The sequence below is a fragment of the Coregonus clupeaformis genome, unplaced genomic scaffold (assembly GCF_020615455.1).
Source record: "Coregonus clupeaformis isolate EN_2021a unplaced genomic scaffold, ASM2061545v1 scaf0009, whole genome shotgun sequence".
NCBI lineage: Eukaryota > Metazoa > Chordata > Actinopteri > Salmoniformes > Salmonidae > Coregonus > Coregonus clupeaformis.
In genome coordinates this window covers 1,185,001-1,201,645 of record NW_025533464.1, presented here as the reverse complement: position 1 = coordinate 1,201,645, position 16,645 = coordinate 1,185,001, and the positions used below count along the sequence as shown (strand labels likewise).

The window sequence follows — 16,645 nt, the reverse complement described above, 5'->3', positions numbered from 1 at the left end:
CACAGAGAGGGTAAACAGCACCACTTCAGTCCAATTCTTTCCAATAACCGTCTCTTTGATCAGCTTTCAATGACTCTCATACAGTGTACTCACACACACTGCTGCTGCTAACACGTCACAGCCCAGTATGAATCAACGCAGGTCAGAAAAATAACACACTCAATATTGCATTATGCAGAAGATGCAAATCATATGATGAACCTGTACTATGCATTAAGTCAGGGGAGGTGTTGCAGTGTGTGCATAACGTCCCTGTGTGTGCATATGAGAAAGAGAAGGTTCTGCTTTAGATTTCATTCATCACGTGATAGTGGGTGGTCGCGGAGCGGGGCCTGTATCCAGTACTAGATGTTCTCTGTGCTGCCTCCTGCTCTCGATCTCTGGCTAAATATGGATCTCATTGTGCTTCTGGGTCCAACAGGGGTCAAGAGTGGCGCAGCTTTAATTCTAAACTTTCTGCTCTTTTCTCTCTCACTTCTCTTTATTCCCCTTTCCATTCCTTTCTTTCCCTCTCTTTTGCTCTTTCACCCTTATTTCCCTTGTCTCTACATCTCCCTTGGTCTTTCACTCTCTGTATTTGCACATCTCACCATATCTCTAGCTCTGACCCCCCATCTCTCTCTCTCTCTCTCTCTCTCTCTCTCTCTCTCTCTCTCTCTCTCTCTCTCTCTCTCTCTCTCTCTCTCTCTCTCTCTCTCTCTCTCTCTCTCTGAGTTGTCAGGGTTGTAGAGTTCAGAGACTCCTGTGTCTAGGATACTACTCTTTATTTAGCGCCTGATCCTCTCAGCTCCCCTTTTCTCCTGAATAATAGATGGATGACTCCTATGATGCGATTGCCATGTAGGCACTTTGGGAGCATGGTGTGTGTACATACTGTGTCCACTCCATGAACCCCCCCCCCCCAACCTTCTCCTAAACTCAATAATAGAAAAGACAATCATAAACATTTCATGAGTGCTGTCTTGTCTTTCTCTTCCCAGGCTGCTCTCTCTCTCTGTCTGTGTGTCTCTCTCACTCCCACTCTCTCTCTGTCTCTCTGTCTCTCTGTCTCTCTCTGTGTCTCTCTCTCTCTCTGTGTGTCTCTCTCTCTCTGTGTCTCTCTCTCTCTCTGTGTCTCTCTCTCTCTCTGTGTGTCTCTCTCTCCCTCTCTGTGTCTCTCTCTCTCTCTCTCTGTGTCTCTCTCTCTCTCTGTGTCTCTCTCTCTCTCTCTGTGTCTCTCTCTCTCTCTCCTCGCACCTTGATCCATCAGTGCGGCACTTGTTCTTTCTTTGTCAAATCAAATCAATTTTTATTTGCCACATGCGCCGAATACAACAGGTGTAGACATTACAGTGAAATGCTTAATTACAAGCCCTTAACCAACAATGCAAAGTAAAACAAATAAAAAAAGTGTTAAGCAAAAAAAAAAAAAGCTAATAACTAAAGAGCAGCAGTAAAATAAAATAACAGTAGGGGGGCTATATACAGGGGGGTACCGGTGCAGAGTCAATGTGCGGGGGCACCGGCTAGTCGAGGTAATATGTACATGTGGGTAGAGTTAAAGTGACTATGCATAAATAATAAACAGAGGAGCGGCAGAGTAAAAAGGGGGGACGGGGTGGGGGTGGGGGGGCAGTGCAAATTGTCCGGGTAGCCTTGATTAGCTGTTCAGGAGTCTTATGGCTTGGGGGTAGAAGCTGTTGAGAAGCCTTTTGGACCTAGACTAGGCGCTCCGGCACCGCTTGCCGTGCGGTAGCAGAGAGAACAGTCTATGACTAGGGTGGCTGGAGTCTTTGACAATTTTGAGGGCCTTCCTCTGACACCGCCTGGTATAGAGGTCCTGGATGGCAGGAATCTTGGCCCCAGTGATGTACTGGGCCGTACGCACTACCCTCTGTAGTGCCTTGTGGTCGGAGGCCGAGCAGTTGCCATACCAGGCGGTGATGCAACCAGTCAGGATGCTCTCGATTGTGCAGCTGTATAACTTTTTGAGGATCTGAGGACCCATGCCAAATGTTTTCAGTCTCCTGAGGGGGAATAGGCTTTGTCGTGCCCGCTTCACGACTGTCTTGGTGTGTTTGGACCATGATAGTTCATTGGTGATGTGGACACCAAGGAACTTGAAGCTCTCAACCTGTTCCACTACAGCCCCGTCAATGAGAATGGGGGCGTGTTCAGTCCTCTTTTTTTTCCTGTAGTCCACAATCATCTCCTTTGTCTTGATCACATTGAGAGAGAGGTTGTTATCCTGGTACCACACGGCCAGGTCTCTGACCTCCTCCCTATAGGCTGTCTCATCGTTGTCGGTGATCAGGCCTACCACTGTTGTGTCGTCGGCAAACTTAACGAAGGTGTTGGAGTCTTGCCTGGCCATGCAGTCATGGGTGAACAGGGAGTACAGGAGGGGACTGAGCATGCACCCCTGAGGGGCCCCCGTGTTGAGGATCAGCGTGGCAGATGTGTTGTTACCTACCCTTACCACCTGGGTGCGGCCCATCAGGAAGTCCAGGATCCAGTTGTACACGTCCTGGTAATCCGTCTGGCCCTGCGGCCTTGTGAATGTTGACCTGCTTAAAAGTCTTACTCACATCGGCTATGGAGAGCGTGATCACATAGTCATCCGGAACAGCTGGTGCTCTCATGCATGCTTCAGTGTTGCTTGCCTCGAAGCGAGCATAGAAGTGATTTAGCTCATCTGGTAGGCTTGTGTCACTGGGCAGCTCGCAGCTGTGCTTCCCTTTGTAGTCTGTAATAGTTTTCAAGCCCTGCCACATCCGACGAGCGTCAGAGCCGGTGTAGTACGATTCAATCTTAGTCCTGTATTGACTCTTTGCCTGTTTGATAGTTCGTCGGAGGGCATAGCGGGATTTCTTATAAGCGTCCGGGTTAGAGTCCTGCTCCTTGAAAGCGGCAGCTCTAGCCTTTAGCTCAGTGCAGATGTTGCCTGTGATCCATGGCTTCTGGTTGGGGTATGTACATATGGTCACTGTGGGGACGACGTCATCGATGCACTTATTGATGAAGCCAGTGACTGATGTGGCGTACTCCTCAATGTTATCTGAAGAATCCCTGAACATATTCTAGTCTGTGCTAGCAAAACAGTCCTGTAGCTTAGCATCTGCGTCATCTGACTACTTTTTTATTAACCGAGTCACTGGTGCTTCCTGCTTTAGTTTCTACTTATAAGCAGGAATCAGGAGGATAGAGTTATGGTAGATTTGCCAAATGGAGGGCGAGGGAGAGCTTTGTATGCGTCTCTGTGTGTGGAGTAAAGGTGGTCTAGAGTTTTTTTTCCTCTGGTTGCACATTGAACATGCTGGTAGAAATGAGGTAGAATTGATTTAAGTTTCCCTACATTAAAGTTCCCGGCCACTAGGAGCGCTGCCTCTGGATGAGCGTTTTCCTGTTTACTTATGGCCTTATACAGCTCATTGAGTGCAGTCTTAGTGCCAGCATTGGTTTGTGGTGGTATATAGACAGCTACGAAAAATATAGAAGAAAACTCTCTTGGTAAATAGTGTGGTCTACAGCTTATCATGAGATACTCTACCTCAGGCGAGCAAAACCTTGAGACTTCCTTAGTATTAGATTTTTTGCACCAGCTGTTGTTTACAAATATACACAGACCGCCACCCCTTGTCTTACCGGAGTCAGACGTTCTATCCTGACGATGTAGCGTATATCCCGCCAGCTGTATGTAATCAATGTCGTTGTTCAGCCACGACTCGGTGAAACATAAGATATTACAGTTTTTAATCTCCCGTTGGTAGGATAACTGTAATGTTAGGTCGTCTACTTTATTTTCAAATGATTGAACGTTGGCTAATAAGAGTGATGGAAGAGGCAGTTCACGCGCTCGCCGTCGGATCCTTACAAGGCACCCGACCTACGTCCACGATATCTCTGTCTCTTTCTCATGCGAATGACGGGGATTTGGGCCTTGTCGGGTGTCTGTAGGATATCCTTCGCGTCCGACTCGTTGAAGAAAAAATCTTCGTCCAATACAAGGTGAGTAATCGCTGTCCTGATATCCAGAAGCTCTCGGTGTCTGTTTCAGGCCATTTGGCATCTCTCTCTCTATCCTACATTTTACATTTTACATTTGAGTTATTTAGCAGACTTACAGTTAGTGCATTCATCTTAAGATACACTATATACAGTGAGGGAAAAAAGTATTTGATCCCCTGCTGATTTTGTACGTTTGCCCACTGACAAAGAAATGATCAGTCTATAATTTTAATGGTAGGTTTATTTGAAAAGTGAGAGACAGAATAACAACAAAAAAATCCAGAAAAACGCATGTCAAAAATGTTATAAATTGATTTGCATTTTAATGAGGGAAATAAGTATTTGACCCCTCTGCAAAACATGACTTAGTACTTGGTGGCAAAACCCTTGTTAGCAATCACAGAGGTCAGATGTTTCTTGTAGTTGGCCAGCAGGTTTGCACACATCTCAGGAGGGATTTTGTCCCACTCCTCTTTGCAGATCTTCTCCAAGTCATTAATGTTTCAAGGCTGACGTTTGGCAACTCAACCCTTCAGCTCCCTCCACAGATTTTCTATGGGATTAAGGTCTGGAGACTGGCTAGGCTACTCCAGGACCTTAATGTGCTTCTTCTTGAGCCACTCCTTTGTTGCCTTGGCCGTGTGTTTTGGGTCATTGTCATGCTGGAATACCCATCCACGACCCATTTTCAATGCCCTGGCTGAGGGAAGGAGGTTCTCACCCAAGATTTGACGTTACATGGCCCCGTCCATCGTCCCTTTGATGCGGTGAAGTTATCCTGTCCCCTTAGCAGAAAAACACCCCCAAAGCATAATGTTTCCACCGCCATGTTTGACGGTGGGGATGGTGTTCTTGGGGTCATAGGCAGCATTCTTCCTCCTCCAAACACGGCGAGTTGAGTTGATGCCAAAGAGCTCCATTTTGGTCTCATCTGACCACAACACTTTCACCCAGTTCTCCTCTGAATCATTCAGATGTTCATTGGCAAACTTCAGACGGGCCTGTATATGTGCTTTCTTGAGCAGGGGGACCTTGTGGGCGCTGCAGGATTTCAGTCCTTCACGGCGTAGTGTATTACCAATTGTTTTCTTGGTGACTATGGTCCCAGCTGCCTTGAGATCATTGACAAGATCCTCCTGTGTAGTTCTGGGCTGATTCCTCACCGTTCTCATGATCATTGCAACTCTTGCATGGAGCCCCAGGCCAAGGGAGATTGAAAGTTATTTTGTGTTTCTTCCATTTGCAAATAATCGCACCAACTGTTGTCACCTTCTCACCAAGCTGCTTGGCGATGGTCTTGTAGCCCATTCCAGCCTTGTGTAGGTCTACAATCTTGTCCCTGACATCCTTGGAGAGCTCTTTGGTCTTGGCCATGGTGGAGAGTTTGGAATCTGATTGATTGATTGCTTCTGTGGACAGGTGTCTTTTATACAGGTAACAAGCTGAGATTTGGAGCACTCCCTTTAAGAGTGTGCTCCTAATCTCAGCTCGTTACCTGTATAAAAGACACCTGGGAGCCAGAAATCTTTCTGATTGAGAGGGGGTCAAATTATTATTTCCCTCATTAAAATGCAAATCAATTTATAACATTTTTGACATGCGTTTTTCTGGATTTTTTTGTTGTTATTCTGTCTCTCACTGTTCAAATAAACCTACCATTAAAATTATAGACTGATCATTTCTTTGTCAGTGGGCAAACGTACAAAATCAGCAGGGGATCAAATACTTTTTTCCCTCACTGTATATACAAAAGTATTAGGACACACCTTCAAATTAGTAGATTCGGCACACAGCCATGCAATCTCCATAGACAAACATTGGCAGTAGAATGGCCTAAAGAGCTCAGTGACTTTCAACATGGCACCGTCATAGGATGCCACCTTTCCAACAAGTCAGTTCGTCAAATTTCTGCCCTGCTAGATCTGCCCCGGTCAACTGTAAGTGCTGTTATTGTGAAGTGGAAATGTCTAGGAGAAACAACGGCTCAGTGGTGGCTCAGTGGTAGGCCACACAAGCTCACAGAATAGAACCGCTGAGTGCTGAATCGCGAAGCACGTTAAAATGATCTGTCCTCAATTGCAACACACCGAGTTCCAAGCTGCCTCTGGAAGCAACGTCAGCACAAGAACTGTTCGTCGGGAGCTTCATGAAATGGGTTTCCATGGCTGAGCAGCCGCACACAAGCCTAAGTTCACCATGCGCAATGCCAAGCGTCAGCTGGAGTGGTGTAAAGCTTGCCGCCATTGGATTCTGGAGCAGTGGAAACATGTTTGCTGGAGTGATGAATCACGCTTCACCATCTGGCAGTCCGACGGACGAATCTGGGTTTGGCAGATGCCAGGAGTATGCTACCTGCCCCAATGCATAGTGCCAACTGTAAAATTTGGTGGGGGAGGAATAATGGTCTGAGGCTGTTTTTCATGGTTCAGGCCCCTTAGTTCCAGTGAAGGGAAATCTTAACGCTACAGCATACAATGACATTCTAGACAATTCTGTGCTTCCAACTTTGTGGTAACAGTTTGGGGAAGGCCCTTTCCTGTTTCAGCATGACAATGCCCCCATGCACAAAGTGAGGTCCATACAGAAATGGTTTGTCGAGATCGGTGTGGAAGAACTTGACTGGCCTGCACAGAGTCCTGACCTCAACCCCATCGAACACCTTTGGGATTAATTGGAACACCAACTGCGAGCCAGTCCTAATCGCCCAACGTCAGTGCCCGACCTCACTAATGCTCTTGTGGCTGAATGGAAGCATGTCCCCGCAGCAATGTTCCAACATCTAGTGGAGAACCTTCCCAGAAGAGTGGAGGCTGTTATAGCAGCAAAGGGTGGACCAACTCCATATTACTGCCCATGATTTTGGAATGAGATGTTCGATGAGCAGGTGTCCACATACTTTTGGTCATGTAGTGTAGCTCAGTGGGACAACCACATATCGCATTCATAGTTAGTATATTTTTCTTCAATAAAGTAGCTATCAGCAAGGTCAAAAATCAAGTTTGATTGTTAGTTCACGAAAGTCTTTTTTAAATTATTTATTCTCTTCTCTTTCTGGGTCAAGCTCAGAACCTGCGGTTCGCTCTACACATATACATCATGTCCCACTGGTCACAGACGTCAATACAACGTCTATTCCACGTTGAAATTACTTGGAAACAACGTTGATTCAACCAGTGCGTGCCCAGTGTGGTACCTCTGTCTCTGACTCAACCTTTTCAGTGGATGAATATTGATGTGACATTGTGACGAAGAACAGAAGACAGGCTGCTATTTTGATGCTGTGTCTTCTGTATGTGCTAGGCTTGGTGTGGAAGTGGAACAGCAAGAGAGAAAGAGACTGAAACAAGAGATAGATAAAGAGAGTGAGTGAGAGAAAAGACAGAGACCACCTACTAGGCCGGAGATGGTGCGGTATTACCGTCTTTGCCGGATTTGCGTTAGGTTGTGGGTGCGCATGAAATGTGTGTGTGTGTGTGTGTGATTACTGGAATGTACTGTGTGAGGGCAGAATGTGTGTTTTGGATGTGTTGCTTGCTTAGTCGCTTGTGTTTTTGTGTGTATGTTTTTTTTTTATTGTGTATGTGCCACTGGGGTGTGTGGGTGGTGTTTAAACAGGAAATTAGGAGAGTGTATCTGCCTCATGGCTTCATGTTCAGGTGGGAGGGATTAGATACACACACACACACACACAATGGGCGTTGTAATGCTAATCCAGGTTGAGTCTCAACATGTATTTTTTCTTATAAACAGCAGTTATTGCTTCTGTAGACAGACCAATGCAAATAGGCTGTTAGGGCATAGAATGACTTGATTGAATGTGCAGGAGACATTATAGTAAGTACTGGTAGATACACACTCTTATGTCCATGGGCAGCTAGAACAAGCTGGGCTTGCAGACAAACACGTGTACACACACACACACACACACACACACACACACACACACACACACACACACACACACACACACACACACACACACACACACACACACACACACACACACACACAAAGGGCAGTAATCCCCCTCGACATGCATAGATTTGGGCAAAACAGGGATTTTCCTCTTCAAAGGGCAAGGACCACCCATCGGAACACTGGAACAATGGTGGCGGGAGCGCCGGAAGCTTCACACACACACACACAGACACACAAACTAACCGCCCTCCTCGGCTTCTAGGATATTGAGGATTTGGGGGTTATTGTAAAGGCCAGTATAGAGCACATTCCACTGTATCTAGAAAAGCACATGTCCGTTCAGACAGCAGATCACTCCCCTTAACTAACCCTGTTAGCACTGGGTCTATAATACACCACACACACACACACACACACACACACACACACACACACACACACACACACACACACACACACACACACACTGGACAGTGAGGGAGGAAATTAGAGGGATAAAGGGAGGCTGAGGGATGGAGAGCGAGAGAGAATGGGATGGAGAGGGGGGAAGAGAGTGAGGGAGGGATGGGGAGAGAGAGAACGGGATGGAGAGTGGGGAAGAGAGTGAGGGAGGGATGGGGAGAGAGAGAGAACGGGATGGAGAAGGGGGAAGAGAGTGAGGGAGGGATGGGGAGAGAGAGAACGGGATGGAGAGGGTGGAAGAGAGGGAGGGAGGGATGGGGAGAGAGAGAGAACGGGATGGAGAGGGGGGAACAGAGTGAGGGAGGGATGGGGAGAGAGAGAGAACGGGATGGAGAGGGGGGAAGAGAGTGAGGGAGGGATGGGGAGAGAGAGAGAACGGGATGGAGAGGGGGGGAAGAGAGTGAGGGAGGGATGGAGAGGGGGGAAGAGAGTGAGGGAGGGATGGGGAGAGAGAGAGAACGGGATGGAGAGGGGGGAAGAGAGTGAGGGAGGGATGGGGAGAGAGAGAGAACGGATGGAGAGGGGGGAAGAGAGTGAGGGAGGGATGGGGAGAGAGAGAACGGGATGGAGAGGGGGGAAGAGAGTGAGGGAGGGATGGGGAGAGAGAGAGAACGGGATGGAGAGGGTGGAAGAGAGGGAGGGAGGGATGGGGAGAGAGAGAGAGAACAGGATGGAGAGGGTGGAAGAGAGTGAGGGAGGGATGGGGAGAGAGAGAGAACAGGATGGAGAGGGTGGATGAGAGGGAGGGAGGGATGGGGAGAGAGCTACTCTGCAGTGTGTCTGCAGTGTGGCAGAATGTAGTGCAGGGCTGCTTAGACAAGCTTTAGACTCAGACAGAAGTGTTGTACGTGTTTTCGAGTGTGTTTTACTGGACGTGTTAAACTAGTCTTGTGGGGACCAGAAGTCTTTTGGGTTAAGGTTAGGGTTAAGGTTAGGGTAAGAGTACGGGTTAGGGTTAAGGGTTAGGGAAAATAGGATTTTGAATGGGACTGAATTGTGTGTCCCCACAAGGTTAGCTGTACAATACTGTGTGTGTGTTTATGTGTGTGTACATGTGTTTTTATTTGATTACTTCTTTTGAACTGAAACACAGAGAAGGCTGGCTGCTTTGTGTGGGTGATTCACAGGGAAATTTAAACTATTTGTTGCTTGAAAGCGGCTTTTGAAATCAAAGACAAAAGCTGGGACAAGATGGTTGCTAACAACAGCAGACAGTGCTCTGCCGCCTGCATATTTGGATTAGTCTCTCGCTGCCTCTCTCGCTCTCTCTTTCTCTCTGTCTCTCTCTCTCCTTCCTTTCTCTTTTGCAAAAGCGGTGCGTTCATCTTTCTCCATCTAGTTTTGTGTTTGAGTGAGTTATTGTGTCCAATGTGTGTGCTTTGTGGATATGGGAGAATGACTGTATTGTGGAATGGTGATTTGAGCATTGATACATTGATCCACTGTGCCTGTATGGAGATTCTATTTGATAAAGAGAGACAAGCACGGCCTGCTTTGACTCACTGGAAGAACATCATGTTTTGATCACTGGTGGCGTTCATAAAGTACATAGGACCAGGAGTTTTTCCTGGTAAAGTCATTTAATCAGGAAACACTCCTGGCCATAATCCTAGTCATACAATATGCAGATCCAGTCTTTCACAGAACATGATTTAAAATGTCACCAATAAAACTTGAATTAATGGAGGTGGATGCTAGGATGTGTTTATTGAACCAGATATGCTTCACTCCAGTCAACCTAACTCCACTCCTAACTGTCACGATCGTTGACACATGATGCGGACCAAGGCGCAGCATGATATGCGTACATCTTTTATTTAGTACACACACGAACAAAACAATAAACCAAACGATACGTGACGTCCTAGGTTAATCCAAAACAAACCTTACGGAACAAGATACCACAAATAACTAGTGCCAACAGGCTGCCTAAGTATGGTGCCCAATCAGAGACAACGAGAATCAGCTGCCTCTGATTGGGAACCACCCTGGCCAACATAGATATAAATGATCTAGAACAAAACATAGAAAACTATAACATAGAACCTACACACCCTGGCTCAACATAAAAGAGTCCCCAGAGCCAGGGCGTGACAGTACCCCCCAAAGGCGCGGACTGCGACCGCGCCAACCAAAACCAACAGGGGAGGGGCCGGGTGGGCATTCCGCCTCGGAGGCGGATCCGGCTCCGGGCGTGACCACCACTCTCTTTCTACCCCCCCGTAGCGCCCCTGGTCTGGTCCCGCTGGCCGGAGCTGGACTGGACACCGGTGGAGCGGATTGCTCTGGCTCCGGAGTGGAGCAGCTGACCGGTGCCGGACCAGGCACCGGTGGAACAGGCACGGGCCGTGCCGGACTGACGACGTGCACCACTGGCTTGGTGCGGGGAGCAGGAACGGGCCGGACCGGGCTGACGACGCGCACCACTGGCTTGGTGCGGGGAGCAGGAACGGGCCGGACCGGGCTGACGACGCGCACCACTGGCTTGGTGCGGGGAGCAGAAACAGGCCGGACCGGGCTGGCGACGCACACCACAGGCTTGGTGCGGGAACAGGAACAGGCCGGACCGGGCTGGCGACGCCGCACCACAGGCTTGGTGCGGGGGACAGGAACAGGCCGGACCGGGCTGGCAACGCGCACCACAGGCTTGGTGCGGGGGACAGGAACAGGCCGGACCGGGCTGGCGACGCGCACCACAGGCTTGGTGCGAGGGACAGGAACAGGCCGGACCGGGCTGGCGACGCGCACCACAGGCTTGGTGCGGGGAGCAGGAACAGGCCGGAACGGGCTGGGAACACGCACCATTGGCTTGGTGCGGGGAGCAGGAACAGGCCGGGCTGGACTGGGAACACGCACCATAGGCTTGGTGCGGGGAGCCGGAACGGGCCGGGCCGGACTGTGGAGGCGGACTGGAGGTCTGGAGCGGAGAGCTGACACAACCCGAACCTGGCTGAATGCCTACTTCCACACAATATGTGTGAGGCATCAGCACAGGACGTACAGGGCTGTGCACTCGTACTGGCGCTACAGCACGTGGCACTGGCGCAGGATATACGGGACCGAGGAGGGGTACTGGAGGCCACGAGCGTTGAGCCGGCACACTCCGTCCTGGCTGCATGCCCACCTTAGCACGACACGTGCGTGGTGCTAGCACAGGACGTACAGGACTGTGCCGGAACACTCGCGGCACAGTACGTGGCTCCGCATAACACGGAGCCTGCCCTTTTAGCCCCCCCCAAAAAAATTATTGGGGTTGTCTCTCGGGCTTCCTCCTCGGCCGGTACCCACTGCGTTGCCGCTGCTCCTCTCTGTAGCGCGCCTCCACAGTCTCCTCCCAAGGACGGCGATCCATTCCGGCCTGGATCTCTTCCCAAGTCCAGGATCCCTTCCCGTCCAGGATCTCCTCCCAAGTCCAGGCTGTCTGTTCCTGGACACGCTGCTTGGTCCTCATTTGGTGGTATCTTCTGTCACGATCGTTGACACATGATGCGGACCAAGGCGCAGCATGATATGCGTACATCTTTTATTTAGTACACACACGAACAAAACAATAAACCAAACGATACGTGACGTCCTAGGTTAATCCAAAACAAACCTTACGGAACAAGATACCACAAATAACTAGTGCCAACAGGCTGCCTAAGTATGGTTCCCAATCAGAGACAACGAGAATCAGCTGCCTCTGATTGGGAACCACCCTGGCCAACATAGATATAAATGATCTAGAACAAAACATAGAAAACTATAACATAGAACCTACACACCCTGGCTCAACATAAAAGAGTCCCCAGAGCCAGGGCGTGACACTAACTGAGGGCCAGTGAACGTATTTGATGGATTGTATCCAGTTACATCCTACCTAGGGTAACAGACATAATTGAATTTATATACTGACAAACTATGAAAAAAGGACAGAGTCAGTGCTTTTTCTTAAGAGGTCCTTAATTTCAAAAGTTTCATGAAAAGGTGGGAGAGGAAATGTGAATGGAAGTAGGACAAATAGGAAATTATGACACTCAAGGTGTTGTCTTAGAGTCGTTAACTAGTCCTTGGCCACAGGGTGGCAATTAAACGCTTTGGCCACTGCTGTGAAGAAGCTCCGAATCCCCCACCTCTTTAACCTGGGCTTTTTGACAGCCTCTGTCTGATCATCTGCAAATCGGACATCAGGCTTGTAGTGTTCTGGGAGTTCCAACTTCTGCTCTTGTCCTTGCTCCAAGCAGCCTTATCTTCTTTAAAGGGAAATTTCAATATTCATCATCTCCAGCACCACCCTAACATCAACATATGTGAAAATGGCACGTTTTCTTGTAAAAAAAGATGAAGGAAGATAAGTGTTTCCAATGACATCATCAACCAATTAGTAGGCAATTAGTAGGCAATGCCTACTCATAATTGGTTAAAATCACACGATGCACACCGAAGATGTAATTGGAAACACTTATCTTCCTCTATCTTTTTTTCCACAAAACATAGAAGCACGCCATTTTCACATATAATAATAATAATTATATGTTGATGTTGGGGTGGTGCTGGTGATGATAAATATTAAATGTCCCTTTCTTTAACTAATCAGATGGACTGAAGCTCCTAACATAGTCCTCTGACTACAGGTCTTGGCGTCTCAAAGCCTCAAGAAGGTGTCTGGACACAAGTTCTTCTTTAAAGGAAAGTCCATGAGTACACTCCCTTCTGATCTCTTCCGTCACTTCTTTTACAAAACTGAGCCGGTGTTCCATGTTGGAATATGAACAAGAAGACCCTGCTCCTCTGATAGGCATCTACATCATTCCTCATGGAGCTGACAATTTGTCTAGATCTGTGAGATGGAGCCAACCATGCCGTCATGTAGATCTGTGAGATGGTTCTTCCCCGCTGCAAAATGCCATGTGTCCCTGAACACCTTTTTCAGGGTCAGCTGGATGATGCAGAGGGTTGGATTCTCAGGCTGAACTTCGATCTTTTTGAAGGATGCCACATCTCTCTTGAGTGGAAGTGTGAATACCTGCCAGTCCATGTTGGTGTTTGGGAACCCCTCTAGAGTCCACTCTGGGGCCTTGGGGGGCTTATGTTACTCCGTGGGGTTCTCTTGATCCTTGGGCTTCTCTTGCTCCTTGGGCTTGTCTTGCTCCTTGGGCTTGTCTTGCTCCTTGGGCTTCTCTCCATGGAGGCCTTGACGTTTGACCTCTGATGTTACTCCAGAATGGTAACAATCTTTCCTGGATTTCAGATCCTCATACCTCTTTAAGAGACCTGGTCCTCCACAGCTAATCAGCCACTGTCTTAGTTGAGGCAGAGTGATCTTCTCAGGGGTGGACATATGTTTTAGGATCATATTCCGCTCCTCAAGATAGGCTTCCCAGTCCCAAGCAAGGCACGGTCGACAGTCGCCACTATCCATCTTCTGAAAATGTCTCTGTTATGAAGAGTGAACTTTTTTTCAGGATTTCTTTTTTCTTGGCTGGAAATGGCACTTGGGTTGTCTGTCAGTAAAGGATGACGATAGATACTAAAGGTATTGTGCTATTTCTCTGAAAAGTGGAACACTTGGAATGGTACACATTCCACTATTTCTATGGTTACACATTGTGACCATTTATTGTAACCATAGAAAAATAATCATTCTAATTCTATGATTATTACAAGCGAGTTATGACCCTTCTTTGTGATGTGTACAGTAGGCCACATCTTTTTTTGCTGTTAAATCATGCCAGTATGTAAACTGGCCTTTGTTTTCAGGTGAAGAGATCATATTGTAAGATCATTCTTATGGTTTAGGTTATTTAGTTCTATCTATAAGAAATGAAACAAAAAAATCAAGGTCCATAAAGTTTATTTCCATTGTGTCTATCTGTACAATAACCCTATAAATAAAGTTTACATGCTATAAAAAAAAAAATTGTGTTACAGCCAGCCTAGTTCTTCCTCTTTTCCACTCAAAGATTTTAGGTTCCTACATTTCTCTTACCCCCTTTCCTCTACACCCCCCGTCTCTCTGGATACTGTCCCTGTTCTCTGACTGGCTGTTGTGACAGAGCCGTCTCTTGAGTTGTCAGCCTCTGCTAAAGCTGAGTTTAATTACTCCTTTTCAGCAGCACGACACACTGTTCTCGCAGTAATTGTCAAAAATGCACAGTGATTGAAGTCTCCATCAACTGTGCTACCTGACAAACGGCGATGCATCTCACATCTCGTAGACAAAGAAGACCCCCAGATTTGTCAGGGTTTTCACAAGGTTTTTTCATCAATCCTTTGAAAGCATTAGGGGATATGTAGATGTGTGTGTTGGCCTGCCACAGTGTTTGACAGGCAGCACGGATCGATGGACTGTCCCCACTGTGCCCATCTCTGAATAGCCAATTAACGAGGAGGAGGAGGAGTTATGGATGAAGGGTCCATTCTATGATAAACATGCGCTAGCAATGGCTCATGTGGAAAATAGTTATTCAGATAGAATATGTTTGTTATTTACTATAGTCCTAAAATCCTTTTATGTATTGTATTCCTAAAATTCTAAATAATGAAATAACTGTATTGAAGGTTCCGTGAAATATTTACCTTCCTATTCCTTTGTTACCTGTGATTAATAGAACTTTGACTGTCAGATGAGAGATGTCTTTGTGAGAACAAACAAAACAAATATGATTGTTGACACTATTGCAACTAAGAGCTAGTAAGACCCATGACAGATGAAACAAAAATAAAGAAATTCCGTTTCAATTAAATTATATTTTTCCATTGGATTGCTGTACTCTGTTGCACCTGTGGAAGTTTGTTGAATGGGTGTGGACTACTTTTGAACTGATGGTCCCATTTCTCCTTTCTCCCCTCTCCCTCCCAGGAACCTTGCCCTACGACATAAAGATAGTGATTGCGGGAAACCATGAGTTGACCTTTGACCAGGAGTTCATGGCTGACCTGATCAAGCAGGACTTCTACTACTTCCCATCGGCCTCCAAACTGAAGCCAGAGAACTACGAGAACGTCCAGTCCCTGCTCACCAACTGTATCTACCTGCAGGACTCAGAGGTCACCGTACGCGGCTTCCGCATCTACGGCTCCCCCTGGTGGGTGACTCTGTAACTGCAGGATACCTGATAGTGCAAACCACTGCTACTTAATCTACTCTATTTATATCTATCAATCTTCTCTCACAACCACTTTGTCCTTCCTCTCCACTTACTTTCCTGTCAGTCATTCACTCACACTCCCCTCCATACACTTCCTCCCATGCTCCTTTTTTTCATAGCTACCTCTCTAGCTATGGTTTCTTCCTCTCTTTCTCCCTGCCTCCCTCCCTCTCTCCTCTCCTGTTGTCTCTTCCTGGTCAGTGCCAGGCTGTTCCTGTGTTTCTCCAGTGGTGTGTGTGTGTGTGTGTGTGTGTGTGTGTGTGTGTGGTGCTGGTTTACCAGAGCTCCATGATGCAGTATGTGTTTTTGGTGAGGGGCCCCAGAGGTAGTGTGTAGGCACTGGAGGGGTGTGCGTGTGGGGCCCCCTGTGCTATGTAATTGGTTTGCTGAGATATTGGGGTCCCTTGAGTTAGAGGAATAGCCGCTATGGAGTGATGCCTCAAGTGTGTTGAAAGAGCGAGAAGGGGGAGAGAGGGGGAGAGAGAGGAAGACGGAGGGATGGGGAGAGAGAGGGAGTGAATGAGAAACGCAGTGGGAGAGATAACTGAAGACAGAGGGTGTAAGAGGAAGAATGGTGTACACGTCTTCAATTCAGTAACACCGGCTGGGCTTGGCTAGTGCAGTAGGCCTGCTACAGAAGGCAGATGAAATTATGTGTGTGTGTGTGTGTGTTAGCGTGCCTGTGTGTGTGTGGTGCCTGTGTGTGTGTGGTGCCTGTGTGTGTGCGATATTGTGTGTCTGTTGCAGCAGCCCGAGGCTCTGTTCCTCCAGCACAGAGGGACTCCAGCTGGAGACTCCGTGTGTTCCCCTCTCCACACTGTCTGCTCCCTCTATCTCTTTACCCCCCCTCTCCCTCAATCCACCTGTCTGTCCGTGCGCTCCACATGTCGCTGGCTCAGCAGTGGGAGCGCGGGGGAACGAGGATGTCTCTTTCTCTCTCTAATCTCTGTAAGGAGCAGTGGGACAGCGCCTGCTTTACCCTCTCCAGTCCCGTCTCCATGGCGATGCCAGGCTGGCACTGCTTTATGGCCCGTGGCCGGCCTGTACTGTAGCCTCGGGGTGGTGGGAGGAGAGAAGCCTGTCTGTCTGTCTGTTTGTCTGTCTGTAGGTCTGTGTCTCCTGCCCTTACGAGTCGTCTCGCCTGAATG

General features: G+C 48.0%; 1 protein-coding gene across 2 annotated transcripts in view; it reads left to right on the top strand.

The window, feature by feature from the left end:
• Positions 1-16,645, top strand: part of LOC121575704 (metallophosphoesterase domain-containing protein 1-like) — a 44,832-nt gene that overhangs the window by 7,193 nt on the left and 20,994 nt on the right. For both annotated transcript variants that reach the window (XR_006002376.2, XM_041888988.2), the window contains exon 4: positions 15,209-15,434. Coding sequence is in view for 1 of the 2 variants with exons in the window: in XM_041888988.2 (XP_041744922.1) it covers positions 15,209-15,434 (226 nt within the window). In the remaining variant the exon portion in view is untranslated. The remainder of the gene's footprint in view (positions 1-15,208; positions 15,435-16,645) is intronic.